General features: G+C 39.9%; 2 protein-coding genes across 3 annotated transcripts; one reads left to right on the forward strand and one right to left on the reverse strand.

The window, feature by feature from the left end:
• Positions 1-744: 744 nt before the first annotated feature.
• Positions 745-19,493, reverse strand: LOC103504932. Its single transcript, XM_026820355.1, has 10 exons — positions 19,423-19,493; positions 17,515-17,607; positions 16,974-17,204; positions 7,068-7,175; positions 6,654-6,804; positions 3,354-3,475; positions 3,037-3,112; positions 2,596-2,695; positions 1,992-2,172; positions 745-1,338 (listed from the first exon to the last, which is right to left on the reverse strand). Exons 1-10 carry the CDS (start codon positions 19,463-19,465, stop codon positions 1,244-1,246), a joined length of 1,200 nt encoding a protein of 399 aa, XP_026676156.1. The 5' UTR covers positions 19,466-19,493; the 3' UTR covers positions 745-1,243.
• On the forward strand, positions 17,686-18,650 carry LOC108254653. Of its 2 annotated transcripts, none has more exons than XM_026820359.1 (2): positions 17,686-18,203; positions 18,332-18,650. In XM_026820359.1, exons 1-2 carry the CDS (start codon positions 17,731-17,733, stop codon positions 18,336-18,338), a joined length of 480 nt encoding a protein of 159 aa, XP_026676160.1. In that variant the 5' UTR covers positions 17,686-17,730; the 3' UTR covers positions 18,339-18,650. The 2 variants fall into 2 exon arrangements, with proteins under 2 accessions (XP_026676160.1, XP_017305393.1); XM_017449904.2 differs by having other exon boundaries at positions 17,686-18,194; positions 18,323-18,650.
• Positions 19,494-19,802: the final 309 nt, after the last annotated feature.

Below are 19,802 nucleotides of genomic sequence, written 5' to 3' on the forward strand. Positions count from 1 at the left end.
TTTCTCCTATCCTGTCTTCCTTCTCCCTTCGATTTCGGGACGATAAGACTTTAGCAGTTACAGTTCCCTCTATCAAACCGCTTTAAATAATAATTTTAAAAATATTTATGTCACTGACTACGAGTACTTCACTACTAATTCCATGATTTCTAATGTTTTTCCTCCCAGGAATGGTCTGTCCGAAGGCTCGGCCTACTTTGCGCCGTCAGAGTGTAAGGCAAAACTTCTCGCCTTGGCTAGTCATCAGGCCCGACAAACGGACCACGTCAATAGTCGGCCCACCACAACCCAGTCATCCACTAGCAATAATAGTACCAATAGGTTGTACGGCAGTAACATGTTTATGACACCCATACCTACTGCATTCAGTCATTTTGCAAGGCTAGGTATTCCATTTTAAAGTTTGTGCGATCTTCTTTTCCTTTTACAAGATGTTTCGAGGAAGATCCTTTTTCGTTTTCCTTTTACAAGATCATCCTCTTTGTTTCTGCTATTCTCTCACCATTGCTCAATCACATTGAATGTTTTCTTCTCACTAGAAAGACTTAGTAGGTCCAATTTCTTCAGTCTGGGTTCCATCAGTCGTCATCTCCCTTGAGTATTTCCAAAGGAGTTCAGGCAGAGTTGGACACTCTGCTCAATAGATTTTCAATATTCAGTACACTTTCAACATACCTAATTATTTCAAAACTCCAAAATTCTCAAGGGATCAGTGGAGATGTCAAACCTCCCAAACTCTTTAAAAAATAGTGGAGATGCCAAAACTACCAATACCAAACCATCTAATATTGCGTGTTGCATAACTACCATATTAGTTGTACGGCAGTAACATTTCTGTATCTTTTAGTGGAGATGTCAGAACTCCCATAAGAAATAATGCGAATTGCATATCTATCATATTAGTTGCACGGCAGTAACATTTCTGTATTTATTAGTGGAGATGTCAAAACTCCTAAAACTAATAATGCGTATTGCATACTATAGGTAATTGTACGGCAGTAACATGTTTATGACACCCATACCTACTGCATTTAGCATTCAGACATTTTGCAAGGCGATTCTATTTCATTTCAATTTTTGTGCAATCTTCTTTTCCTTTTACATTCAAGGAAGATCATTTTTTCTTTTACAAGATCTTCCTCTTTCTCCCTGCTGTTCTCTTTCACCATTGATCAATCACATTGAATATTTTTCTTCTCACTAGAAAGACTTAGTAGGTCCAATTTCTTCAGTCTGGGTTCCATCAGTCGTCATCTCCCTTGAGTATTTCCAAAGGATTAGGCCCTCTCCTCCTAGCATTGCCCTGGACTGTTGGGTCTGCTGGATTGGCAGAAGTCTCTGTGAACAGGAATGTTAGAATTTTAATTAAACCTTACTGGACGAGCCCTATTAAACTTTCCTTGTCAGCCTGGTTAGCTTGGTTGGTAGCGGCGCGTCTGCCTTGTAAGTGCTAGGCCACGGGTTCGATTTCCGCCCTGGGTGGATTTTATCCTGAACGGATAAGAACGGACTGGCTTTCTCCTATCCTGTCTTTCTTCTCTCTTCGATTTCGGAACGATAAGACCTTAGCAGTTACAGTCCCCTCTATCAAACCTCTTAAAAAATAATCATTCCCTTACCGGGGGTCGATCGGTTAGCCCGGTTCGTGTTGACATTGAGACAGTTCAGCCACTCGCTCAGACTGATCTTCTTGTCGTTATTGGCGTCACAGTGTCGCGGCAATAATGATCGTTTTCGGAACGGCTGGCTTTCTCCTATCCTGTCTTCCTATTCGATTTCGGGACGATAAGACCTTGGCAGGTTATCAAACCTTATTTTTTTTCCAAATAATGTTTTTTTTTTTTCATAACAGTAACATCAATCAACATTACAATTTAAATATTAACATTATATTGTGAATCGTATTATAATGGATATACCCCAACGTTATGGACTTTCGTCTGTGTTAACGTTGGGGTAAATAAAAAAAGAAAAAAAAATCATTCCCTTACCGGGGGTCGATCGATTAGCCCGGTTCGTGTTGACATTGAGACAGTTCAGCCACTCGCTCAGACTGATCTTCTTGTCGTTATTGGCGTCACAGTGTCGCGGCAATTTCTTGCCACAGCGCCGCAGTTGTTTCTGTTGTGATATGAGGTTGCGGAAATTCTTCCACTCTTCCTGCTCTAGCACCTGCGGAAAACATATCATGATTGGGTTGTGTTGACAGGAGTTTAACGTCATTGTATAAATGCTAAGCTGTTGCTGGCCATTCAGAGACACGCAACCCGCCTCCTCACCTAACCTGAGTGGGGCGGGAAACACCAGGCATCAAAATTTCCAACTTTGTTTTTGTAACTTTAATTGAAGTCTAATAATAAGGGAAAGGTGCCAAACTAGAACTAACTTTATAAGGTTCTGCTAAGCTGTTGCTGGCCATTCAGAGACACGCTACCCGCCCCCTCACCTAACCTGAGTGGGGCGGGAAACACCAGGTATCAAAATTTCCAACTTTGTTTTTGTAACTTTAATTGAAGTCTAATAATAAGGGAAAGGTGCCAAACTAGAACTAACTTTATAAGGTTTAATAATGGGGGAAGAGTGCCCTCAACGTACCTTATTCTTATCTAGATCCAGGGTTCCAAAGTTCCAGGTGGCCACCTGTTCATCTCCTGTTGAGAATGTGCCCTCCTCTGTAGCAGATGTAGTAGTGTTCCTGTAAATCATGGGAGAGGAGATCATGGGTTTAAAATTCGTACAGGAGGAAGAAAGGTAAGTCAAAGGAGTAGGTATTTATTAGGGCATTATTTATAGTTAAACTGGTGTTATAAGAAAAGTTACTTTGAACTCTACACAAGGTATGTAGGTATTACTTTGAACTTTTTGACTTGACTTGGATTCAAACCAGATCAGTTCACCGCGTCAACCATTAAATTAAACAAATATTATTATTACACCACTAGTTTATGTACAAGTACAACTTTGTACTTTTTCATAAGTACTTCTACCAACTTTAAAGTAATGTTTTGACCGTGACATTTGTAAAGATAAACTTACTTTTGAGACAGCATAGTGTTCATAAAGTATTCCATGAGACCCTTCAGAAATTCTCTCTTCTTATGACCTGGACATCCTGTAATAAAATAGAAAGCAAAAGAAAGACAGTTCAGATTTTACCTTTTGGTTTATTTAAACTGAGCACCTCCATACATCATCGAGTTCGTGTTAAACTCCGTGACTTAAGTAAATAGGCAATTATTTATCACGGTCATGCTAGGCTTACAAGTCAGAGGTTTTTGGTTCAATTCTCTCTCTCCCCACCTCCCTGTTGATCTCTCATCATCATGGTATTAATGTTAATATTACCAACTTACCTTTCATGGGTCTTACAGGTACATGAGTGACGTCACACTTAGGGTTGCTGTCCTTAACAGAGGTCCCGGGGATGGGCTTCCGTCTTGGGTTTGCACCCCGGAACAAAACAAATAGCGCACATCTTACGAGCAGGAAGGATACCAGATAGGTATTCACTAAGTACTAAGCGTTTCCTAACCTAGCCAACTGTGGTGTTGCTCAGTTGCTACCAATGGGGACCCCGGTCACAAGGTTGAAACATCAAAGTTGATCAAAGTCATCAAGCGAAAATTTCAATCAGTAGGTACCCAAAGAATACCCTTTTGAAATTTCAATCAGTAGGTACCCAAAGAATACCCTTTTGAAATTTCAATCAGTAGGTACCCGAAGAAGACCCTACTTTGTGTTTGAACACTTTTTGCAACTTTCAACAAAGTCGGAGAAATTGTTCGAAAGTTATCACTGAAGAGAGACTTCCCCCTAAAAAAACACTTCGTGTTGAAAAATGATTCGAACTCTTGACGTTCGCTTGCCTCCCGGCATGCTCGATACCTCCACCTACTACAGACGATATTCGGATTAAAACTTGGAACTTACTTTGTGCTTCTCAAAAAAAAAAAAAAAAATATTTGAAATTTATTCCCTCAAGGTGCAATCCAAGGTCAAGGGACACCCACACCCCTCATCAGAGTCCCTAGGTTGAGACCCGCTGGAAATACCAGATCCTAACAGATGCGGAAGCGTTTTCATTGAAGCGTACCACTTAGTTCAAGCCCTAGGAGCCCTATAGCCTATAGGGAGAGGGGACGATGTATGATATATTGACATAAGGGGGTCAGGGTACCCTCTAATATCAGGGACGATGCTAAGGGACAAACCAAGTCTTTTTTTGGGGGGGGGGAGGGTCGAGTGGATCAGGTATATGGTATATCTCATGTCTTCTGACGAAGTGTTTTACACATCGAAGCGTTTATCCCTTCATGTGAGTTAACAGTTAGCTGTAAAGTAACTTCCCGAGATCAATAGGCTGTTGATGCCCGATCTTATCACAGCACAGAGAGTTTTCCATTAATTTAGAGTTTAAGAAATATCGGTCTGTGTAAGTCAAAATGGACGACATCAAAGAAAACCCTTGACACTGTGTTAACTGTCAAGTGAAGACCTATTTTCTTCTTATTTTAGTATTAATTAATACTTGAGATGGTATTCCGTTTCCAAAGTTTACTGTGTTAACTCTCAGTGGTAAGATTGGCTATTAGCTTCCGTTTAGTATGATCGTTATCTACATAGGTAGGTAGGTTGTGTAGGAATACTTGTTAAATAGGCACTAATCCGTTAGGTGCATAGAAATAGCACGAATAAGAAGGTGAATAATGTAATCTAATGAGAGATTAGGAAGGGCTATTAGAGTTAGCTACCGTTTAGTATGATTGTTATCTAATACATAGGTTAGGTAGGTTTACCTACTTGTTAAATAGGCACTAATCCGTTAGGTGCATAGAAATAGCACGAATAAGAAGGTGAATAATGTAATCTAATGAGAGATTAGGAATGTAGATACCCTCGTTCAGGCCTATTTCAAGATGCAGGATTTGGGCACTTACCGAAGTACGTGATTTTGTCGAAAAATTATCTAGAGGATGTAGATGTAGATACCCTCGTTCAGGCCTATTTCAAGATGCAGGATTTGGGCACTTACCGAAGTACGTGATTTTGTCGAAAAATAATCTAGAGACATAATAAAAAGAGAGGGTGTAGGAAGGGAACTTTATTGGAATTGTTAGCATACATAATTTTATTAGGAAGATTTATGTAGTAAATTTTATTAGCAAGATATGGATTTATTGGAGTGAGCAAACTACCTACATAATTATGCATGTAGAAATTGTAGAACAGATGTTTTGGAATGGTGAGACCCTGGTCTGGAAATAGGATCTACTTTGCCCCTCATAATCTGCCCCTGGGTATTAACCACCCTCCTCGCCCTCATCACGAGGGGTACCTAAATGTAATAAATGCCAACCCCCTCGATAAGCGTAATAGTCATGAAATAACAGTCACGCCATCAGTGCCTTACTAGCAACAGTCAGAAACGTGTGTGTGTGTCCCGGACAAAGTTGTTTACTTCTCAGGATTGTGGAAAAGGTCGCGGTGTAGGAGCTTTCCCTCCCCAAGAGGTTATTGATTAAACAAAAGAAGTTGAGGTTGTGCTGTCGAAGGACTTTCGTCGGAACGTATTTCCAGTTGGGGTTGTTAGGTACTCATGTTGTGCAAGAGAGTTCCCTGACTGCTTCCTATTAAGGGGCCGGAAATTTGGTGATTGGATTAGGAACCGGATATTTGATAAAGGTAAAGTACTGATTTTTGAAGATAAAATATACCTAGGTATGGGTAGAACACTTACTATACCTAATTATAACTGTGTGGATAAATTGGTTTTAGGTATTTAGGTGATGATTATTTCTACGCATTCGATCGTTTTTTTTCTTTCTTTCTTTTAAATGCAATTTTAAAATTTAAAATACTATTCAAATTATTTTCTTATATTAATATCTTATATGTATGAAATCTTACATCTTAGATGAAATATTAAAATCATTTTTATTTTTATATCTTTCCAGACCTGCGGTCCAATCGGTCCGCCCTAATGTATCCCTCATCCCTGCTGTCAGGCCTGGTCCTCGGTTCGATTCTGGTCAACTGGAGTCAATGTTTAGATCAAGAATGCAATGCGCCTAATGCTGTCTACACCATCCCTGGAGATGTGGGCTTCATGGGTAAGTACTGTATTAAATGAATCAGTCTTTGTATCAAAGGCCTTACAAAGATCTAGAAAAGGTAGCACCTAAACTATCCAGTCTCAATGAATAAAGAGTTTTATTGGTTAGGTTTATAGTAAACATCCTATGTATTGTCATTATCCAAAATATATTTTAACATTAAGCAAAAATAATTGGTTAGTTGAAATCTGTAGTAAACTTATTTTCGGCAGTGAGTGACTATTACTGCCCATATGACTATTTCCTACAGCCCTATTCTAACTCTCACATTAATCACTCTCTTGTCTTTCCCCAGGCATCTTCAACCTTCACGCGGGTGACAACTGCTCTGTAGACAACGGACCGGAGTTCGACACCCTCCAGAACGTCATTCAAACGGTGCAACGAGTCAATCGACTAGGCAACACTGTATCAGGGGGCGTGTCTATTGGGCTCCATATTTACGATGCCTGCTCAACAGGGACCAAGGCAGAGAAAGCAATTGTGAATGCCCTGTTTGATATGGAGTGCAGCCATACGTATTCTTTAGGTAAGCCATACTCGACCAAGCCATTTTTTAGGTAATTTAGATTTAAGATGGGTGATCCGTGTGGAAAAAGATATAACATAGAGTACTTACCTTCGGGTTCATCACGACTTCGGTAGATATCATCAACTATTAGCGACCTATGTGATCCTCCCTCTTGCAAAACTGGAAGAAAAAAAAACCATAAGGGAAATGGTTACCCATAGTAATAGGAAAATCGCCGATTTCAAATTCTCAAGTGAGCTCCAGGGGCAGCGGAGCGGCGATAGCACTTTGAAGGTACCAAAAGATGCCAGTGGAAGTGGCACGTTGAACGCACCAATTCCCAATGAATCACTGAAGTTAAGCAATCAGTGAGGTTGCCTATTCAGATAGAGATACAGAATATGAAATATGGAATAGCTAGAGTTAGAGAATTTGAAACCAACCTTCCATGGGAATGTTATCATCTTCATCATCGGTGCTGTCCAGGTCCTCCAGAACTTCTATCACAGGATCGATTCTCTCCTTCTTTCTTGGGCCGTTCCTCAGGCGCTCTGAAATCCAAGTAGAAACATAACTTGATGAAAGGCCCATCAATGCCTTTAGAACTTTAGATATACGTATGTAGGTCATATGGGTGAGAATTTGGGCAATCCCCTGTTATTAGCTTCTCCCGGCCGTTACATATTTCCCGGTGTTGTTCTAAAACTACATAATGGTAGTTAGTGTAGTTATCAAAGAAGTGTGAAAAAGATATACAGAATATGAAATAGGTAAACATGGAGAATTTGAAACCAACCTTCCATGGGAATGTTATCATCTTCATCATCGGTGCTGTCCAGGTCTTCCAGAACTTCTATCACAGGATCGATTCTCTCCTTCTTTCTTGGGCCGTTCCTCAGGCGCTCTGAAATCCAAGTAGAAACTCAAATACCAAACACCTTCAGACCCGAAGCTGAAGCATGACCAGTCCTACCACCCTACGGTTAAATATATGAGCTCACGTGACTTGAGGACAGTGTAACTGCTAAGGTCTTATAGTCCCGAAATTGAAGAGAGAAAGAAGACAGAATAGGAGAGCCAGCCGTTCCGAGAACGAACATTATCCGTTTAGGATAAAATCCGCAGCAGGCGGGAATTGAAATCGCGGCCTAGATCTAGCGCTTATCTCATCCGTTTGGGATAAAGTCGCTCCGAGCGAGAATCAAACCCGCAACTTAGCGCTTAAAAGATAGACGCGCTACCCTCCAAGTTAGCTAACTAGGCTGATTTTATTTGACTCTATATTATTCTTTTTATTATTTTTATAAGATTGTACCTCGGTACTGCTTTCGCATTATTTCAAGGCACATTCTTTTACATCCATGCCTATCCAAGAACGGAAAAGTCTGGTTAGAAAATTTCCGCCCTGACCGGGATTCAAACCCAGAACCTCCGAGTTGTGAGTCAGTGCTCTTGACCATTCGGCCACAGAGGTGGGTCTGACTATATTCTAATATTTTTCACCATTTCATTTCGCCATCCGCCACTGCCTATGTTCATGACATAATAGCATCGATATACTCTCACATCATTTTATTCTTGGGTGTTCACAGTATAAATCTTTCATTAGAAATTGTTCACATGTCGATATTTCTAGGAACAGGTCAGAATATCTCTGCGTTACGGTTTTCCCAGAGTGAACTGTCAGCACATTATTACGCTATCAGCAGATTTGTGACTGAGTCTCTAACTCTAGCTCTTGTTGTGAAGTAGGGAGCTAGGAATTCTTGAAACTAGAAAATCTCCCAGGCTTGCTCAATAGATGACTAACTCTAGATAAAGAGCTTCTTATTCTTTTCCCGTGTACAGATGGGGTCGGCGTTTTTCGTCAGCCGCTCAGGCAGCCCTAGCTAGGGTGATTGCTTTGGACATTTGGTTTTTACCACAAATTTTACGAGTGGATGCCCCTCGCACTCAACCTTTGCTATTTCTTTAGCAAGGGAAATTCAGGCTGGTATACCCCCTGTTTAACGTTCCCCAGCCAAACAGAAAGAGCTTTTTTTAAGTTTTTAGGTAATACGGCAAAGATTCCATTTTACTTACCTCTCCTAGGGCAGTTGGGTTTGACATGCCGCACGGAAGTATTAGGTATGGGCGCCCCACTGGCGGTCACACACCAGGGTTAGAAGGTTACAGGTCGAACGTCAAGCTGATATAGGGTCGGACAAAAGGGACTGGTCAGACTGGGAAGAGATGGTGCCTGTGCCTCAATTGGGGCAAGCTCATTTCTAAGGCATTGTCTACCACCCACTTATCTACATTACATTGAAATGCGGATCTTTTCTGACAAAATTCCCATGTGCGAAGTCCAGTATATAGGACTATTGCACCCTTACCTAAGTATCTACAGTAGAAAAAGTCCATTCACAAGTCCTTATCAAATCGGCTGTTTTATAATAAGGCAAATACCACTCCTATGGTTACTACAGGTACCTCCTCGTATTGAACGTTGTTAAGGGAACTAACATCTAAGGTCTTTGCCAATGTAAACATATCTAATCGGTCAATTGAGTCAGCCTATTTCCGAGACAGTTAGATAGAAGAGCAAAATTATCAGTTGCCATAAATAGAGCAGCAAGCATGTGCATTAGGGGCAGTAGAAGGAGGTGGAAGAATGTTGAGAGTTTGTTGGGATTCGAAGATGGGTCAACACCGACCTACGAGCAGATCTGTAATGATTTATTATATAAACCTCACAGATTATGGTCCCCACCTAAAGAGTCCTGACTCGGGGACCATTCAATAATTTCACCAGGTAATCAGACTGTATTTAATCTTTCCTAATCCTATAGGAAGGAAAGTAATAATAATAGTGCTTATTTATACTGCTCGCATAGGACTGAAAAGTCTTTTTACTCCAGCAGTAGGCTACTACTATTATTGTGGTCAAATTCTCAAATTATACTGAGGATAAAATTCCAAACCTCGGCTGGGATTGAACCCTTCTCTTTACCAGGCGAGCGCCTTGACCACTACACCAACGAGGCAGGTTTCTACAGGAAATAAATATTCCTATTATTCCGTGCATTTATGATGAGATTACGCAGATGAAAAAGTGCGTTTTTGCTGAACAAGCGATTCCCTTTGTTTTCACCTGCTAAGAATTTATTGACGATTATTGTCTGAGCAAATCAGTCCTATGTGAATATCTCATCACACAGATGACATTACTGAGATCGGGGATAAGAGCTCCATTTAAGCCTAAAAGTTCTACTTATATTTTCCTCATTCTCATAATACGAGTAGGTATTCTATGTATGTACAGTGTACATTATACCTATGTATATTAAATTGTGTTTATCTTCTCACATACAATGTTTCTACACTTTATTACCAAGTAAGGCAATATTATGAACACTTTCATCTCTTTGTTCTTCTTCTTCTTTTTTGTTTCATCATTCAATCTCACGCGCCCCAGTCCTCACGGAACAAAAATGGGCGAACAAAAGGACTTGGAATTGTTGATGTTTAGATGTAATAAAACATCAACAATTTCAAAGTGGCGGTTTCCACTTTTCCTGACGACACATTACGCTATCAGCAGATTTGTGACTGAGTCTCTAGCTCTAGCTCTTGTTGTGAAGTAGGGAGCTAGGAATTCTTGAAACTAGAAAATCTCCCAGGCTTGCTCAATAGATGACTAACTCTAGATAAAGAGCTTCTTATTCTTTTCATCAATAGGGTGTTGGGGACCAGGTGTTGACCCGCGGGCTACAAGACCTTGCAAACGGGTTCCACTCTTTTTTTCACATATATTTATATTGTTGATATAAATATATGTATTGTTGTGCTTATTTGTTGGACTATGAGCGTTACTCGCCGAAGGGAGACCGTACACGGTTTGCAGACCGAGAATCGCGGGTTCGAGCAAAAAAACTCGTGAGGGTGCATATTCATGAAGGGTAAACCACGAGCTTTTGATTAAAGTGTTTCGGTATAGCATGATCTTATCTGTACCACCTATCATTTAATTGATACGTAAATACGAACTCAAACGAACCCGAACATAGTGTTGAAAATTCATCGATGAGCAGCCCTAGCTAGGGTGATTGCTTTGGGCTGACATTTGGTTTTTACCACAAGTTTTACGAGTGGATGCCCTTCGCACTCAACCTTTGCTATTTCTTTAGCAAGGGAAATTCAGGCTGGTATACTCCCTGTTTAACGTCCCAGACAGAAAGAGCTTTTTTTAAGTTTTTAGGTAATACGGCAAAGATTCATTTTACTTACCTCTCCTAGGGCAGTTGGGTTTGACATGCCGCACGGAAGTATTAGGTATGGGCGCCCCACTGGCGGTCACACACCAAAGAAAAAAAAATCAAGGAAATTTACCGATAGGTTTTGAACTGTTCATTGGACAATTTTTTTTCCAAGTTTTTACCCAGGCCGTTTTTCCAAACGACCGTGGTGTGCATTTACATTCATTTCATTTGACAAGTAATTTGCAGCTTGCAACATCTCCTTTGGTGCTTAGAACTGACACCAAGATGTTCGCAAAATCCAATATTTTATTGGCAATTTGACTATCTCAAACAAGTTTCTGTGCTGCCTGGCGCCAGATTCCCAGAGTTTTGCATATATTTTAACACTTTTTTTTTCCTTTTTTTGCACAATTTTTTAATACATTTTTTCCTCTTTCACATCATAAGGTAAAGGTACTTTCATAGATATCTAAACTGATAAATTTCAGCTCGTTGCAATTTTATTTCTCACAAGATAAGTACTCCTAAAGGTGATAAATCTAACATAAAATGTTCTATCTAGGTAAATATTAGGTATAATTTTGCAGAAAATATATTCCTAACGAGAAATATTCTACATACTGATACTCGTATCCTGCCCCTTGAGAATAATATACATGGGCATAAGTTATATACGTACGTAACTTACCGACATATCGGTAGTAAGTTAAGTCAATAATGTGACCTCAGAACTCCAATCAGAAAATGAAACGCTTGCACGGAATGAAACGAGGAAATTGAATGATCCTCTGAAACAGCTAATTCATCGATACAAAGTGAATGAGGGAACTCATCTGACAGACATGGAGGAACCTAATAATTCCGTGGTTAAAGATAATTCAACAGAGGAATTGAATGATCCTCTGAAACAGCTCATTCATCGATACAAAGTGAATGAGGGAACTCATCTGACAGACATGGAGGAACCTAATAATTCCGTGGTTAAAGATAATTCAACAGAGGGTCATAAGAATCAGTCTAAAGAAGTTAACAGCGACAGTCCGAAAATTAATGCAAATGTTGTAAAGAATATTGTTTTAGAAAACCGTCTTAAACATCTTCAAGAACGACTTCTTTCAATGGGACAAAACACAAGCGGCAATTCCAGGGAAGAGGCGGAAACGGAACACGAACAAAACGAAAAAATATCAAGATCTAGTAGAAGCGTAGAGTCAAACGAGGTACGGTTAGAATCTCTTGGCAAGTACACTTATGTGAACAATACTTGGATAGTTGTTCTCAATGAATAATTCCAGGGAAAAGGCGGAAACGGAACACGAACATAACGAAAAAATATCAAGAGCTACTAGAAGCGTAGAGTCAAACGAGGTACGGTTAGAATCTCTTGGCAAGTACACTTATGTGAACAATACTTGGATAGTTGTTCTCAATGAAAGGTAAGTCATTTTCAATTTTTCAATCGATAAAGCACTGAACAGTTTGATTCAATAGGAAACAGATTCTATGTGCTATCCAGGTCCTCCAGAACTTCTATCACAGGATCGATTCTCTCCTTCTTTCTTGGGCCGTTCCTCAAGCGCTCTGAAATCCAAGTAGAAACATAACTTGATGAAAGGCCTATCAATGCCTTTAGAACTTTAGATATACGTATGTAGGTAATTAAATTCTGATTTATTGTTGGATGGTAGCTTGTGACGTTATGGACATGGGTTTTTTGTTAATCTTCGATGTTGATATTGTGGCACATTGCATAATTAAATAATTATAATTCTCGACCGGGGTAGTTATGTGATTATGTAAGATGTCTTGACATTCCTGATTATTTGTATTATGGTACCTACAAGTAATGTGAATTTTTCGTGTGTATTTTTCGATGGCAAGTTTAGTAATCGATACCTATATCGGTGATATATTGATATGTCAGATCCCATGGTTTTTACGTTCAATGGAGCAAATTTTGTATGCTTTATGAGTCTTTCCGTTTGCATAGTTCTTTCCCGATCGGGCTTATGAAAACTTCAAATGCCGAGCCTTTGGGTCTCGGAACAACTATTCTATCTTTTCTGACTTTTCATTCTATCTTTGTCTTGCATTTGAATGGTTTATTGTCAAAAAATAACTCACACACTACCAATTGAATCGGTTAATAGTAGCGCCATGGGCAATTTAAACTCTATGTCACTGTGGGCTGATTAGATCTTTTGTGAGTCAGATGAACTATGTGGAAGGTCACGGGTCTATTACTGCTAACTCTGCTAAGTATCATATCAGCATTACTGCTAAGTATCATATCAGCTATCAGCATATCACTCAGGAATCTCAATATGCACTTCACTCATGAGTCAATCGTGCATTATTCGCGCTCAGAACACTGTCTGTGAATTTGTCCGTCATCACATCGCGTCTGCTATTATGTTTACAAATAGCGGCTTACAATAAGAAGTTTTGTTTACAAGTGGCCTCTGGGGCGCCACACCATATGGCCATGTAATAATATGGGTTAGAAGGTTACAGGTCGAACGTCAAGCTGATATAGGGTCGGAAAAACGGACTGGTCAGACTGGGAAGAGATGCTGCCAGCGCCTCCATGGGCCAGGCTCATTTCTAAGGCATTGTCTACCACCCACTTATCTACATTACATTGAAATGGGGATCTTTTCTGACAAAATTCCCATGTGCGAAGTCCAGTATATAGGACTATTGCACCCTTACCTAAGTATCTACAATAGAAAAAGTCCATTCACAAGTCCTTATCAAATTGGCTGTTTTATAATAAGGCAAATACCACTCCTATGGATACTACAGGTACCTCATCGTATTGAACGTTGTTAAGGGAACTAACATCTAAGGTCTTTGCCAATGTAAACATATCTAATCGGTCAATTGAGTCAGCCTATTTCCTCTGGTATTTTGTTTGACGCCCTCAATAGATTCGTAGAAGCTTATTTCATCCTTTAGGGCAGGTTTCTACAGGAAATAAATATTCCTAATAGGTATTCCGTGCATTTATGATGAGATTACGCAGTTGAAAAAGTGCGTTTTTGCTGAACAAGCGATTCCCTTTGTTTTCACCGGCTAAGAATTTATTGACGATTATTGTCTGAGCAAATCAGTCCTAGGTATGTGAATATCTCATCACACAGATGACATTACTGAGATCGGGGATAAGCCAAAAAGTTCTACTTATATTTTCCTCGTTCTCATAATACGAGTAGGTATTCTATGTATGTACAGTGTACATTGTACCTATGTATATTAAATTGTGTTTATCAGTGGCGTAGCGTGGTCTAAAGTCAAGTGTAAGGCGTGTAGGGCACTAATTTCCATCACCATGCACATTACTACATAAGTCATGTAGATGCTTCTTCATAAATATTTAAAGTCAATATTTAAGGGTATTTGAGTAAATTTTGAGTGTATGGCCGCCATACACGCCCTACATGGACGCTACGCCACTGGTGTTTATCTTCTCACATACAATGTTTCTACACTTTATTACCAAGTAAGGCAATATTATGAACACTTTCATCTCTCTGTTCTTCTTTTTTGTTTCATCGATCATGTAATAATATGGGTTAGAAGGTTACAGGTCGAACGTCAAGCTGATATAGGGTCGGAAAAACGGACTGGTCAGACTGGGAAGAGATGCTGCCAGCGCCTCCATGGGCCAGGCTCATTTCTAAGGCATTGTCTACCACCCACTTATCTACATTACATTGAAATGGGGATCTTTTCTGACAAAATTCCCATGTGCGAAGTCCAGTATATAGGACTATTGCACCCTTACCTAAGTATCTACAATAGAAAAAGTCCATTCACAAGTCCTTATCAAATTGGCTGTTTTATAATAAGGCAAATACCACTCCTATGGATACTACAGGTACCTCATCGTATTGAACGTTGTTAAGGGAACTAACATCTAAGGTCTTTGCCAATGTAAACATATCTAATCGGTCAATTGAGTCAGCCTATTTCCTCTGGTATTTTGTTTGACGCCCAATACTCTGGTTCATAGATTCGCAGAAGCTTATTTCATCCTTTAGGGCTGTCTAGCCCTACACCTAAGCCTCAGATTGGGCTTTTTGTGTATGGAGTTAAGCCTAATCAATTCAATAGATTCGTAGAAGCTTATTTCATCCTTTAGGGCTGTCTAGCCCTACACCTAAGCCTCAGATTGGGCTTTTTGTGTATGGAGTTAAGCCTAATCAATACGGAAAATAATGAAGATATTTTGACCGATGATCCCACACTAACCAGAGGAAATGAAACTCATATTCAAAATGAGACTGCTGAAGAAAATGACTTCATTGGAGGAGCAGATAATGTGACCTCAGAACTCCAATCAGAAAATGAAACTCTTGCACGGAATGAAACGAGGAAATTGAATGAGCGGAAAATAATGAAGATATTTTGACCGATGATCCCACACTAACCAGAGGAAATGAAACTCATATTCAAAATGAGACCGCTGAAGAAAATAACTTCATTGGAGGAGCAGATAATGTGACCTCAGAACTCCAATCAGAAAATGAAACTCTTGCACGGAATGAAACGAGGAAATTGAATGACCTAATCAATACTCTGGTTATTGGTATGAGTAGTAGTCGAACTCGCGCCCTCTCACTTCCCAGTCTTCTGCCCCGAGATGCTTCAGGGTTTCCACGTTTCCCTGTATATTGATTTTTGCTCAAGTGATGCCAGTATATTATGGCTCCCATTATTATGTTGTAATTGAGATGCAAATATGCTAAAATGGCTAAATACGTCATGCTTCTTATAATTGCATACACATACTTGGGACTTGGTTACTTCTTCCTGTAAATGAGTAACGAGAATGACTCAAGTCTCTTGTCTGTGTGACTACATACCTGAACATAATTATAATTATCTAGATGTATTAGAACTTATTATGGCTTAATGGTAGGTACATACTGATACCTAATGGAGATCAGAAAATTATGGATAGGTAGGTACGTAAAAAATAATCGGACAATACCTATTGGCCTATTACCTATCTAGATGGATCTACGATTATACATACCTAATTACCTACCCTTATTTTTACTTACTATTTTTTGGCAGCGCCATGCACTGGGTCCACTCGGTTTTGGTCAAACTTTCATCCTTGTCGGTAATTGAGAGAAGATATTTTTTATTGTTCTCATTGTGACCATTGTCCATAGGCAAAGAACAACTGAATTAATTTTTAAACCCCGATTCTAGTCAGACAGCCTGACTACTGCTCTAAACGAGCAATCTTTCAGCCTGTGGAAAATGAGCGATAGTTATCGTTATCCTAATAGATTTCTGCTGAGAGCGCCTTGGTGTTCTGCCTCAGACGAACTAAGTTCTTTGAAAATTTACGGAGATGTACATAGGTACGAGTGCGAAACATTCGTATGAGCTTAACGTTTGCCCCTGGACCTAAGCCTCAAAGTGGTAGTTTTGTGTATGGTGCGAGGCAAAAGGACATTATTTGTGACTGTGACAAGCATTTAAATTCAAACAGAACACTTTGAAAAGTCCCTTTCAATTGGTTTGAAGTCACCCCTAGATGAATTCGTCCCTATAAGAACTTAGGTCCATCGCTCCCGCTTATCACCTTACCTCTACATCTGCCACGATGTTTGACCCCAATCATTTCGTCCTGATGGCATTGTACCCTGAGAAGGGCACATCGACTGGGGTAAGTTTGGTTGTCTGTGCCACAAACCGGTTTGTTTCGAGCGGACATGTTGCTGTCGCATTTGGCCAGACGAGTCTTGCAATCTGTCTGTGAAAAACAATAAGAAAATCATGCATAAGTAATTTGTAGGTACATAATAGGGATAATCGGGTTATGAGTAGATACTACTCAGCCTCACCTCGCGAGGACAACTTAGGAGAGTAGGGATCTGGTCAAAATCCCAGCTAAATAGATGAGGTGACATAAAAACGTAACTTTTATCAAAAGATTGTCCGCTTGTCCCTCAAATGCCAAAATTGATACCTAATGGAGATCAGAAAATTATGGATAGGTACGTAAAAAATAATCGGACATTACCTATTGGCCTATTACCTATCTAGATGGATCTACGATTATACATACCTACCCTTATTTTTACTTACTATTTTTTGGCAGCGCCATGCACTGGGTCCACTCGGTTTTGGTCAAACTTTCATCCTTGTCGGTATCACAGAGTTGAATAAAGATACGCGAACACTTCTTAGGTTTGACCACTTTCCGGATAAGCTTTTTGACTTGGTCGTATTCCGGCTGCGTTAAATTTCCGGATGAGTCGAGATCCAGCTGACGGAACTTCCACTCGACCGCCTTCTCCTCCGGACTTGAGTCCGGATCTGAAAGGAAACGAGTTAAAAATCCGGCTTCTTATTTTATTGTTCCTTAGAACCGCATTAGCATTACACCACCTGCCTCGGTGTTGTAGTGGTCAAGACGCTCGCCTGGTAAACAGGAGGGTGTGGGTTCAATCCCGACCGAGGCATGAAATTTTATCCTCAATATAATTTGAGGATTTGACCACAATAATAGTACTAGCCTACTGCTGGAGTAAAGGGCCTTTTCAGTCCTATTCGAGCAGTATAAATAAGCACTATTATTATTACACCTAAGCCTCTGAGTGGGCTTTTGTGTACGAAGCGAACTTACCCAATTCTGTTTTCGGTTGAACTTTGTAGAACTCGGTTCGGAAAATTCGCACAACATTTTGCATGAGCAGGAGCTTCTCGTCCTTTTTGCAATCTGAGGAGAAAAAACAATCTCATTAAGGTCTTTAGACTGCGAGAGTACACTTTTCAGTCCGATGTTAGTAGTATAATCAAGGATAACATCACTTCCATCCTGCCTGCTCTTTCCAGCCAATACATGTCTGGGAGTAATATACACAACATCCACTACAGATCTACACAGGCACTCTATGATATTGTCAATGATGGTGAAAACAAACACCTGGGAGAGATTAACCCTTATTATGTCTCGAGGAACGAAACCAAACTAAGACCCAACACAATCTACCAGAGCAATCACAACGCAGGAGACCAGGCAGGACAGGATAGGTACTACGTGTCCAATAGGAACCGAGATGATGATGATCCAACGTCCCTGTATAACGAGGATATTACAGGGCGACTCAATTCTTCGTTGGGTCTTCACAACCTCAAGTCCCCGAGCCGGAGTCACAGACAATCTCCCAGCTTCAAATGTCGTGTGAGGTCACCCAGTCTGAAAAGTCGAGCCAATTCGCCTCCTCAGATGGATGATTTATATGAGACATCTCGTTACGAGACAACGTCCCGGTGCGAGACGACGAGGTTTGATACACCCAGTACCATGACGAGATTCTAACTTTGATAGAGAACCGAGCCAATTCGCCTCCTCAGATGGATGATTTATATGAAACATCTCGTTACGAGACAACGTCCCGGTGCGAGACGACGAGGTTTGATACACCCAGTACCATGACGAGATTCTAACTTTGATAGAGAATGACTTTCACGTAGGATAGGAATGAATTGTTACGCTTTATCTGCGAATTTTGCAGCGTGTAAAATTCGATGAAGTGAGCGAGAGAAAGCCGTCCATATTTCCGGACTATTGTTTGGTCCCACTTTGTTATGCCATGTTTGTTTATTGTCCAGTGTCTGAGTCATGGCCGTATTACCACGTCTAGTCCATTGTCCCATATGTTATTATGTAAATTATCTTATTGTACATAATATTTAATCTAGTCTTTATAATTTATTAGGTAAACTACAATAATAAGAGTCGGTGAAATTTGAAAATTTTATAGTCTTTCATTGAAATATTACCTAGCTTCTGACCAAGCCATTTTTTAGGTAATTTGGATTTAAGATGATCCGTGTGGAAAAAGATATAACATAGAAGTACTTACCTTCGGGTTCATCTCGACTTCGGTAGATATCATCAACTATTAGCGACCTATGTGATCCTCCCTCCTGCAAAACTGGAAGAAAAAGAAACCATAAGGGAAATGGTTAACCATAGTAATGGGAAAATCGCTGATTTCAAATTCTCAAGCGAGCTCCAGGGGCAGCGGAGCGGCGATAGCACTTTGAAGGTACCAAAAGATGCCAGTGGAAGAGGCATGTTGAATGTATCAGTTTCCAATAAATCACTGAAGTTGAGCAATCAGTAAGGTTGCGTGTAGTTGATATTCACTATTAATATGGGTGAGAATTTGGGCAATCCCCTGTTATTAGCTTCTCCCGGCCGTTTCACATTTCCCGGTGTTGTTCTAAAACTACATAATGGTAGTTAGTGTAGTTATCAAAGAAGTGTGAAAAAGATATACAGAATATGAAATAGGGTATAATCAAGTTATGTTCAATTTAAAGTAGATAAAAACAGCTCATCAATGAAGGAATTTGCGATTCTAAAAATCTAGACCAAAATATTTACATCATCACCTGATTCACTAATTCAGACAATGGAGCTTGGGATTTTGGGAATAGTCAGAGTAAAAAGAACTAAAATAACACTACAGGACGTTCTGGGATATTTCTGTCAATTTTATTCTGTAACGAAATTAGAATTTACCTTTGTTGCGATCTCCGCCCTTCTGATTCTCTCCCTTTTTCATTCTACCTGAAAAATGAGAGGATAGGATTATTGTGGATTTATTTTTAATCCAAAAATTATCAATTCCACGAGCTTTGAGACGAAAATAGGGATAGGTAATATGTATGTAAATAGCTAATAGCATCCGTACCATATAGGATGAAATGCCAGCCTAGTTAGCTTGGATGGTAGCACGTCTGTCTTGTAAGCGGGTTCGATTCCTGCCCGGGGCGGATTTTATCCTAAACAGATAAGGTTCGTTCTCGAAATGGCTGGCTTCGTTCGTTCTCGAAATGGCAGTCACAGTAGGCAGTCCTCCATCAAACCTCTTGAGAAAAAGAAAAAAAAAAAAACAATTC

This window comes from Diaphorina citri, unplaced genomic scaffold (genome assembly GCF_000475195.1).
Source record: "Diaphorina citri unplaced genomic scaffold, Diaci psyllid genome assembly version 1.1 scaffold141, whole genome shotgun sequence".
Lineage (NCBI taxonomy): Eukaryota > Metazoa > Arthropoda > Insecta > Hemiptera > Psyllidae > Diaphorina > Diaphorina citri.